The 11,257-nt window shown below is 34.7% G+C and overlaps 1 protein-coding gene across 1 annotated transcript in view; it reads right to left on the bottom strand.

Annotated features, from left to right (window-relative positions):
* Positions 1-4,911: 4,911 nt before the first annotated feature.
* The window catches only part of LOC106148806 (aldo-keto reductase family 1 member C1 homolog), a 22,653-nt gene continuing 16,307 nt past the window's right edge, over positions 4,912-11,257 (bottom strand). The window contains 4 exon segments of the mRNA XM_013515396.1: positions 4,912-5,167; positions 6,712-6,794; positions 9,378-9,543; positions 9,778-9,930. Coding sequence (XP_013370850.1) covers positions 5,125-5,167; positions 6,712-6,794; positions 9,378-9,543; positions 9,778-9,930 — 445 coding nt within the window. The 3' untranslated portion in view covers positions 4,912-5,124.

The following is an 11,257-nucleotide window of genomic DNA, read 5'->3' as shown; positions in this document are numbered from 1 at the left end:
CAGTAAGGTACTGGGGAACACAAAGTGTTCTTCAATCTGATGGTAAGGCCTGGTTTTCAGGGAGCCTGAGCCTTCAGACTGTGAACTTGCCAACTCCTCAGGTCCTTCACTCCACAAGTGAGACAAGAAGGCCAGCAGAGACTACTGCTGAGTATTTCTTTTCCCTCACATGGAAAGCTAGTGGGATCTGAAGTTGGTACTTTCCCTGTCGGGTAGATTAGGCTTTGATAAAAGCCAGAATAAATTGGAATTGGTAAAATATTTTGTAATGCTGGTTTGAATAATAACAAAAACTTTTGAAAATGGTTAGTTTTCTTGCTTTGTGACTGTTTTCTGAGGGATCTAAATAGGGTTGTTTATTTTCAGCTTGTTTACCTTCTGTCTTGTTATGCAGATGAAACTAACAAGTTTAAGGTCCGTCCTGTGAGATTTGAAACTGCAAGTCTAATGTTTTCAATACTACTAAGATTTTCTTTTATGAAGAATTGCTCTGATTAGATATTATGACTTCTTGAGACTTTGCAGCTTCTACTTGTCTTTTTACTACCTTAAAGAAGTTCTCAGAAAAGTACTTGGTACATATTCACATAAAATGATTATCTTCACAGAAGCAAAATCTATAAAATAAGTGGGTTTTTATAAAATGACTAAGGAAAGTGTCCTGTGAGATATTATAAAAGAGAACACACACCCACACATGATTGCAGTCTAAAGAGTTTAGTCCTAATTGTGCACTCTTAAGAGATGAGGTTGTATAATAATATATACATATATGTTTTATGTATAAGTACTACTGCATATATTACATTAGAAAGTATATTATAAACCTATATATACATACACATACATACATATTATGGTATAAATTACTTTATATTATATATCTCTAATTTAAAGGGTTAATCAGTTCAGAAAAGTTATGGGTTTTGCATTTTGGACCTCGCTTGTTTCCTTATGTTTGAGCATTACATGTGACACAAATAATCATAAGGAGCAGTTAAAATTGATGCATTAGAAAGTTGAACCAAGTCTTGAAAACCTTTCAGTCTCATGAGTTTTTTAATTGCCACAATAGCCCCTGATGTCCTATATTTTAACAGAGTTGAGATCAAATTTTCATTGTTTAGAATTACAATGTTCAGTTTATATTCCTAAAAATGATATGAAGGAAATATGATATGTAAATGTGTTCCCAAAAGTTTACATATTCAGTGACTATCATGCTATTTTGCACATGTCTTACAAAAGATGTTTGAAAATTTTAGATCATGCAACTACAAAATCATTTAGTATAATATTAGTTTTATAGAAAATATGTCATAACTTAGAAATATGGTCCATGTTTTGTATGTATGACTTTTTATATTAGAAATATTTAAAAATAGTAAATACATTACATTAATATTTTTTTTTGTTGTTTTGTTCTGGTTTTTTTTCAGACAGGGTCTCACAATGCAGTTCAGGCTGGCCTTGAGCTCACTATGCAGCCCAGGCTGGCCTTGAACTCACAAAGATCCTCCTGCCACAGCCTCCCAAGTTCTGATCTTATAGGCGTGCACCACCGCACCTGGCTCTTACATTAATATTTTTAAAGTTAACAAAATTTGATAAATATGGTGGTTGGTACAAAGAAAACTTGACCAGGTCAATTTTTCCATTAGATTATGGACTACATTAGGCCTTGCAATTTTACTTGGCTATCTTTGGGCATGTAATGAACTTCCTCAGGAAGAAGTCTTTCAAATGGGTTTTAATTATTGGCTAAGGGGGAAAAATTTAACCATATTACATAATTATAAAACAGATACAACTGTAGCTATACAAATGGCTTCACTATGCAGTAATTGGGCTGCTTTTACTGGACAAACCTGTGGTCTAGAACTGACACATAGCATTGACTCTTAGGTAAAATATGTGAGCAGGTTTCTTTCATCCAGGCAATGTACTTAACAAAGGACAGCTTGTCAGGATTTCACGAGCAGAAATATGTTCAATCTATCCTCCTCAACATCCCTACATCTGTCTCCTCATGTTCCTTCCAGGCTGGTTCTCCTCACCTCCCTTCCAACTGCTGCACCAGCAGGCCTCATTTCCTTATTTCTTTGTGGGGAATTGGCCCAGGAGTGAATGGCTAAAGTGCAGAATGAAAGAACAAAGGCTCAGTGAGGAGTGAATGTTTAAATGTGGGACAAAAGCACACAAATGTTCTCAAACTCTCTGCCTATACCTATGTCTTTAAGATTTCTATCTAATTTCTCTTGCAACAGATGCAGTGTTTCTCTTTAAATATATATACCTTTGACACATCTTGAGTTAATTTAGTGCATGGTGATAGGCATAGGTCAAGTTTTAGTCTTTGGTATGTGGAAAGTCAGTTTTTTCCAACATTTTTTATTAAAGAGACTATCTTTCTTCCAGTCGACATGTTTGCACCTTTGTCAAAGTTAAGATGGTTGAGTGTGTTTGTAGTTGTGTCTGCATCTTCTAATCTGTTCCACTTGTCTGCAGGGTTTTTTTGGTCTGTACCATGCTGACTTTGTCACAGTAGCTTTGTAGTATATTTTCAAGACAGGGATTGTGATGCCTCCTACCTTGCTTTTGTTGCCCAGGATTGCTTTTGCTTTTGTAGGACTCTTTTAGTTCCAGATGAATTTTAGCAATACTTTCTTTACTTCTGCTGAGGTATTTTAATTGGAATTGAATTAAATTTGTACAATAATTTTGGGTAAATGGCCATTTCTGATATGTTATTTCTTCCTATCAATGAGCAAGGAGCAACTTTACATTTTCTGTTGTTGTTTTTTTTTTTTTTTTTTTTTTTTTTGGTTTTTCTCCGTTACCGGGAACCGAACTCACGACCTTGCTCTTGCCAGGCAGAGCCGCTGAGCTAAATCCCCAGCCCCAACTTTACATTTTCTAATGTCCTCTTTGAACTCCTTTTTCAGAGTCATTTTATTTTCAAAATATAGATCCTTTACTTGCTTTGTTTGATTGATTCCTAATTATATCTTTTTGTGAAAGCTATTGTCAAGGGTGTGGCTTTCCTAATTTCTTTATCAGAGTGTTTTGGAATACTTCAAAGAATCAACAACTGGGATCTCATCTTCTTGAAAAGCTTTTGCATATCAAAAGAAATCACCAACAGAGTAAAAAAGAAAACCCACAGAGTGGGAAAAATTTTAGCCAATTGTCCCTAGACAAAAGACTTCTATCTAGAATATATAAAGAACTGAAAAAATCAGACCACCCCAAATTAAAACACCCAATCTAGAAATGGGTATCCAAGATGAATACACACTTCTCAGATGAAGAAATACAAATGGCAAATAAATATATGAAAATTTGTTCAACATCACTGGTCATTTAAGAGATGCAAATTAAAACAACACTGAGATTCCATCTCAACTGAGAAAGAATGGTCATCATCAAGAAGTCAACCAATAACAAATGTTAGAGGGGCTGTGGGTGAAAAGGAACCCTTCTCCACTGTTGGTGGGAGTGTAGACTTGTACAACCACTGTGGGAATCAGTGTGTAGATTCCTCACAAAACTAGAATTAGAGTTCCCATTTAACCCAGCTATTTTGCTTTAGGGAATTTTCCCAGAAAAACTGATAACCTCATACCACAGCAGTATATGTGCACCCATGTTCATAGCAACACAATTGGTAATAGCTAAATCTTGGAAAGAACCCAAATGCCCATCAACTGAGGAATGATAAAAACGATATGGTATTGTTATACAGTGGAGTGTTATACTACCATAAAGAAAGATCAACTTGAGACTTATAAGTAAATGGATGCAGTTCAAGACCATAATCATAAGAGAAATAAATCAGATTCACAGGTGAAAACATTGTATTGTCTCCCTGGTATGAGAAACTAAAAGAATAAATAATTTCTAAAATGTACAATAGATATTGTGAACTTGGAAAAAATTGTTCAAAGGGAAAAAGGAACTAGGATGGGGAAAAGGGGAAAGGACAGTAGGGAAAAGGGAAAAATGCAAGTCAGTTATAATACTAATGTTTATTGGTTCATTAAGAAGGAAGGTCTGTGCTAATATTGATTGGAGAAATTTTTATGCCAGTATCTCGTGCCCAGAGCAAATACCTCAAAGATAATAACATGTAATTTATTACCTATTGTTATTCTCGGATTATTTTGTTATGAAATTATTTTATGTTTATTCCATGAGATTAAAAAAAACACAAAAGTAATTAAACTGTGGGGCAACAGCACACAAGCTCTGTGAGGAGTGAATATTTAAACAATAACAAGTTTAGATTACTGATGAAGCATGTTGTGTTTGGCCATTGTCATTTTCCTCTCACCAAGAAAAACTACCTAACCTTGAGACAGCTCCTGGTACATACTGCTTTTCTGCTGCTTGTTCCTCTTACACCGAAGTTCTAAACACAAGCGAGAAAGTTCTTCCCATCAAGACTTTTATCTCCTGGATGTCTGCTGAATGCTGGGTACACATGAGTGGAAATAGCTCCTCTGGGCCATTCAGGGACTAAATGAAGTCTCATCTCTGGATAATCATTCATCCTGTCTACCTCTCCTGGTCCCACATTGGGCCATGTCCTGACTCTTGCATCCCTGAATTGCTCAAAAGGAGCCCTTGGATTGTTGATTACATTCCCACAAAGGCCTCACCTTCCAGATTGCATGCAGTTGGTTTTATTTTTCCTTGAAGAGCAAAGAAAACAGTATCTGAGGAATACTTGCAAAGCACTATTTCCTGAGGCTGAGCCCTCCATGTACTTCCTGCCTAGATATGTCTGTAAAATGACTTTCTCATCCCTGCTCCCACCCAGCCTGCTGTCTTTTACGCAAATCTGTTTTTAGTTTTAATCAGTCAGAAGCAGACAAACTGTGCAATTAATAGATACAGAACTAGATAAAATTTTGGGAGAAAGCAATTTATATTTTTCAAAATAGGACAAAATCTTCGTGCACTTCTTCCAAAGCTGTGGTATATATTTCTGCCATAGTTTGAGTTGATAATCAGCATGAGTAAGTGAGAAGAAATGAGTCTAAACATCTGAGTTTGAGAATCTCTCACATCCATATCTGCGCACAGGGTCTTCTGGGAGAACTTAGGACGAAGGCCTCCATGTTAATATTCATCCAGAAATGGATAATTAGGATGGGCTGTAGCACTAAAACAAGAAAGAAAAATGCATAATATGAGATTGACAACTGCCTTTTTAGGGTGGTAAGAAGAAATGATATCTATTTTATTTATTAACTGGTTATAAACTTTTTCAAAATGAATCACTAGGAAATGTTATTAGAAAATGTTATCTTAATTATTTCCAGTGTATTTTCTCACTCAGAATGTACAGATATCTCTTTTCTAACTTTCCTGATCAATCTAGCAAGAGACTATCTTATTCTTTCTTATTTCAAATTTTCAGTAAAAATAAATTCTATTTATGCCTTGTATAAAAGAAGGATAATTTCATATATTGCTCAAAACAAAAGCATTTCAGGCTGTACAATTTAGTGTTAAAAATTTGAATTCCATATTCATAATTCAGGAATTGTTTACTTGCTATCTTTGCATATAATGGAACAAATATCACTTATAGTTTTCCACGTTTATAGAATTTACTATATTATTTATCCAACTCTACTCTTTAATAGCACAATGTATGGTGTCAAAAATAAATTATTTTAAATCATTACTTGATAGAATTATAGCTTGCTTGATCTCTGATGCTTTTTTCCTTATGTTGTGACATTCTTCTGTATTTTTCTCATTATTCATAAAAATATTAGCCATGGTAATGAATATTTTCCCACATTTGAGCACATCCACATTTGCATTGTGCAAATGTCCTTTGATGCCTTACCATACTTAATTTCCAATGTAATTTCAAATTCCCAAAGGTAGAAATGGTATAAATTTCTTGTTAGGCTCCATTATATTATCTCTCTTTTCTCATTTTCTACAAACTTAATGCACAAGGGAAGATTAATTTCTATTAACAGATATAAATTGTCCCCAAGAATGAGCCATTTTGTAAAATCTTCCCTTCGACTCCCTCTCTTTTCGAAAAGTTGTTCAGGCTTTCTATTGGAATCCATAAAAAAAATCACAATTAAGTACTTTAGTGACCTCTACGGCAACCTTTCTGAAGCCACATGGGGTGTTTGGCTTCTGAATAACTATGAATAGTGAAAAGCAAGGGGGAACCATGAAATTATTAAACACATTAAATTGCCTTTTCAGTGAGGAGTTCAAACAAAAGAGATGGGGATTGTTGGTGTGGGCCATAAGAATAATGAAGATCCCTTTAATCTCATAGAGATTGGAACAGGTTTGTTAAAAGATATTTAAGCATTATTATTGGAAATGTCTAATTATACTGTTTCGGTGATGTGCATGCTGTGCACCCAGTAGATGGTTGTAGAATGCAAAGGCATGCATGCAGTTCACGTGCAGCAGGATTTTGGCTGATCTGGAACATTCCATTGAATGAGAAGTGCAGAGGTGTGTGTGTGGGAGTCCAGTCTGATCCTGGTTCCACTCATGTTGTTGCAGTGTCAGAGAGCACTGCAGAGAATCTGAGAAGAGTTCTAGCAAGCTTCTGTTTCATCCCTGACTTTTTATTCCTACTACTGAGACAACTTTTAGAAACCATGTTATATTACTCCTCAGAAAATGAGTTAAAGCAACATATTTACCAAAGTTACTTACTTAGCAAGCGTAATGTATCTAACATTTCTGTTTATGCCATCTATGGCTTTCATGTCCTCTGAAGTCAACTGGAATTCAAAAACCTATCACAGAAGAAAAAGATTGCTATTATATTTATATTGCGTGTTTTCCAACCTGTAAATTTGAAATTAATTAATTAAAAGTGCAGAAATGATCCTTGAAATATATGAAAGGTTTTCAAAACTCATTAAAATCATCAGCAAGAAACACAAGAAGTAATGAATAACACATGGAAAATAGAAAGAAAGCTATTCTTGCATGTATATATTAAGGCTATAGAACACTTCCAAGAAAAAATATTTCAAATAAAGATGAATAAAATCAAAGCTGCCACAAGTCAAAGAGGACAGTCTCTTGTTCCTAAACATCCAGAGTAATCTTGAGTCAAATTTTAAAATATAACAAATTCAGTAATTTTCAGGGTGCAATTGGATTTTCATGGCCCATCAATGAACTGTTGCTTTCAGTGGAGGTGAGGAATTGTACAAATACCAATGATTCCATGTGCAGGGAACCAAAGAACCGACTCCCAGAGGTTCTTCTTACCTCAGTGTGTGATCCTTAAACATGTGAATGATTTTTATTGATTAATAACATAGTAAAAGGAATGTATTATTAAATACACACTCATAATTTGTGAGAGAGCCAGGGAGATTTTAAATGTCACAAATACAGCACTTATGAATCTAAGAAAGGGGACTATTTGCATTTTTTGTAAATTAAAATGTTATCTAAGCAAGAATAATGTCATCAGAAGATGATCAATAGGATAGATATCCTTGAATCAATTTAATTTTTCTGTTAGACTTCTGTTTCTAGAAATGTCTTACTGGAAAACTTGTCAAAATGATCTTTCATTATAAAAGAGTACCTGAACAATTGGAAATATATATCAAGCTTGTGGATTTCAAACCTTTATATTGTCAAAAGTTCTCTCCAAAAATATCAACTGCTTCAATGGAATAAAAGCAAATACCTAGGGAAAATTTGATACTTTCACAAAGTACTCTCCATCTTGTTTAACAAGAATCCAACAGAAATTGACAAAATATTTCTACATGAGCAAGCAAGTAGTAAAAAGTTTGGTTCCTTTGGGTAACAAGACCAAAGTTTTCACATAATGCAGACCAGAGCAAAGCAAATATATCAGCTGATGAGAGGAGAAAAGTCTGAAATGAAGCCAAAGCTGCTGGGGAATTTTGATAATCATTCAACATCAGATATGAATATTTGATCCTTATTCACATATCACTCAAACAGCAGCTTTGAAAGAAGATAAACATGAAATGAAAGATGCTAAGACCTGTAAGATAAGAGGAAAATCTTGTGTTTTCCTTAGTATAGGAAACATCAGGACGTTTGTTGTCTACAAGGTATTTTAAATATGATAATAGAAGGAAATTTAATTCATGAAATCATACCATCAGTCTACTTAGGTGAAGATTATTTCAATAGACACTTCAAATTTGAAAAGAAATTGCTATCCAGAATAGATAAATGTGGTTGATTGAGTACAAAAATGCCCTCCCTCCATACTTCTCATCTCAGAGTCTCCACATCTTTACTCTTCTTTCCACTAAAAGGTGATCTCACTGAATGTGGTGGCTGTTCCCTGTAATCGCAGCACTCAGGAGGCAGAGGCAGGAGGATCACCATGAGTTTGAGGCCAGCCTGGGCTACATAGTGAGCTCAAAGTGAACGTGAAATACCTCATAAGACCCTGTCTTAAAATTACCTAACTAAATAAATAAAAAGTAATGTCTTTTTCACTACTCCTTCAATCTTGACAGGCCTATAATTTCCATTGGCCACTAGAACTTGACAGAATCAGTGGTTTACAATGTTTGAGCCTGGACATGAAGTTTCCAAATATCCACTCACTCCCTTTGGAAACTACTATTTGAGGTGTTGAAGCTTGAGTAGCTGACCAGTGGCTGAAACCTAAATGGAGGAGATGTGAGGCTCCTCGTACCATAGCCAGGCAATACCTGGAGCAGAGGAACCTCAGTGTTGTGCAAACACAGAAGGTACCTCATTGTAAATACATGAGGGATGCAAGTCTGGACAGAAGAACTGAGTTCAGGTACTACTGAGGGTGGCTTTAAAACCATAGGATAATTGAATAACAATAATATTTTGTTTTGACTATCTATTAAATGTGGTTTGAACATACTTATATGTTATACTTACATCAAAGTACAAGTACAATAGTGAGTGGTCTAATAAATTGCTCTTACTTGAAAATAAAAAGATAACCAATTTGGAGCAGTAATCTATAGCAGTATTTAAGGATACACAAAACAAGAACATAATTTTTTTAGATCAAAACTCTTCAGAAATAAGGAATCCAATTTCTATTTCATGAAAATAGGAAAAAGAAATGTAACTTTCTCAGGTCTGTGCAGTACATTACCAGTGTAATGCTTAATAGAAATATCCCAAACCTGTCCAATTTTAATACTATACACACATGCAAGCATCAGTGCTATTGTGGAGTAGGAGAAAACACATACAAATGCATCCAGGCACACATAGCGAGTAAATACAAAGAAAAATGACTTGAAACAAAGATGTTTTGAGTGCTTGCAAAGAAGCAAACAGGAAAGCTGCTGTGGAGGATCTCTGATGCTGCGACCCCGCATCACCTGCATGTTCTCTTTGATTCGTTTCTCATTGAAACTCTTGGCCAGAACCACAACCCCTCGCTGCAGCTGGTAGCGAAGGGCAATCAGGGCCGGAGTTCTCTTGTACTTTTTTGCCATGGCAACAAGAACAGGATCATCCAAGAGAACTGGGGAGCTCTGGTCCACCCTGGAAGGGAAGATAGACATGGGTAAACCTTGATCCTATGTGTTTTTTTCAGCCTCCAATATAAAGTTACCAACTCTAGGCCAAGGCTTTTCATATGAACCAGGATTTCCTCAGAAAGCCAAACTTTATACCTTTCCCCAAGCCAGTAGAGAGAGAACTTCAGGATGCACAATACTGTAAAACTAACAGAAGATCATCAGCAAGTGTTTAGATGTGGTTCTTTTGCTTCATTACCATTTTTTTTCTCGGTGGGATCCCAGGGCACTGTAGGCAACCAAAACAATATCTTTTGACTTGCAGAAATTAAGCAGCTTACTCTGATTGAGATAAGGATGACATTCCACCTGTAGATGGACAGATAGAACAATATCAGATCCTATTCAATGGCTGCATTAATATGAAAAAGACATGGGAAAATGAAAGAAGCTGAACAAAAGAAAAAACTACATAATACGAAATTTGAATGGAAAATATCAACTTGAAATCGTGATCCTTTTTCAAAATAAAATTAAATCTTTTGTTTCTCCTTGGGTAGAATTCTACATCATAACCAACTATAAGTATAATCAATAAACTTAGAAAAAATAAAATTTGCTTTTACACAGTATTAATCATATATAATAAAGGAGAAAGAGGAAAACAAAACTTTTTCTGCTTCTGTCATGATTATAAATCTTCTCATATCATTGATAATTTAAAAAGATAATATAATTTACCTCAACTTATACAAATATTTATAATTCATATTTACTTCTTAGTTACATTATGTTTTGCAGCAAAATATGTAGGAAAATAAACAGAATAGTTCAAAATGAACATAATTATTTGTAACCCCAATAAAATAATTAATTCCAGAAAGCACCACAGAAAGATACTAAAATGTGGCCATGAAAAGAATTGGTCATGAACTATAGCTTGGACCAAGGTAATTGTTACCCAGCAAGTTAGTAGTAATTGCAATGGAGGGAAATATATGTTTAAAAAGAGGAGCTCTGTCTTTAGTGAAATTAAATATGAGTTCCCAAGTAGGATTAGTAAGTGTGGGACAATCTGTCATTATATGGGGAAAATGTGCTGGGTGCAATTTCAGAGTCAAAGCATGTAAAAGAACCTTTAGATTTAATTTCTAATTTACAGAAACTTGGAATAGAGACATAACCATCAAACATGGCAAGAAAACAATGTGATAATACTACTGACCAAACTTGCCTGGGTAACAGAGAAAGATTGTTGATCACTGTGGGTTAACAGAGCTTGAAAATATAACCAAATATCAGGGGTGGAGTTATTGATACATCTTAGTTAAAAATGAAATACACAACATGTTATGAAAAAAACAGTGGCAATTTGAATGTGGACAAGAAATTAAATGATGGAAGAGAAAAAATATTAAGTTGCTCAGATGTAATTAATAAAATGTAACTATTAAGGAGAATATAGAGGAATACTTCAGTTCAGGAGTGATTCTGCTTGTAAACTTTTCAAGTGGCAATTTGAATGTGGACAAGAAATGAAATGATGGAAGAGAAAAAATATTAAGTTGCTCAGATGTAATTAATAAAATTTAACTATTAAGGAGAATATAGAGGAATACTTCAGTTCAGGAGTGATTCTGCTTGTAAACTTTTCAGTTTGCAAACAACATTCTTCAGGAAAATTTTACTTTCATTTGCAAACTCCAATGTGCAACAAACATGATCATAGCCATCTTCCC

This window comes from Chinchilla lanigera, unplaced genomic scaffold, assembly GCF_000276665.1.
Source record: "Chinchilla lanigera isolate Chin_1 unplaced genomic scaffold, ChiLan1.0 scaffold00028, whole genome shotgun sequence".
Lineage (NCBI taxonomy): Eukaryota > Metazoa > Chordata > Mammalia > Rodentia > Chinchillidae > Chinchilla > Chinchilla lanigera.
This window is presented reverse-complemented; position numbering and strand designations above follow the sequence as displayed.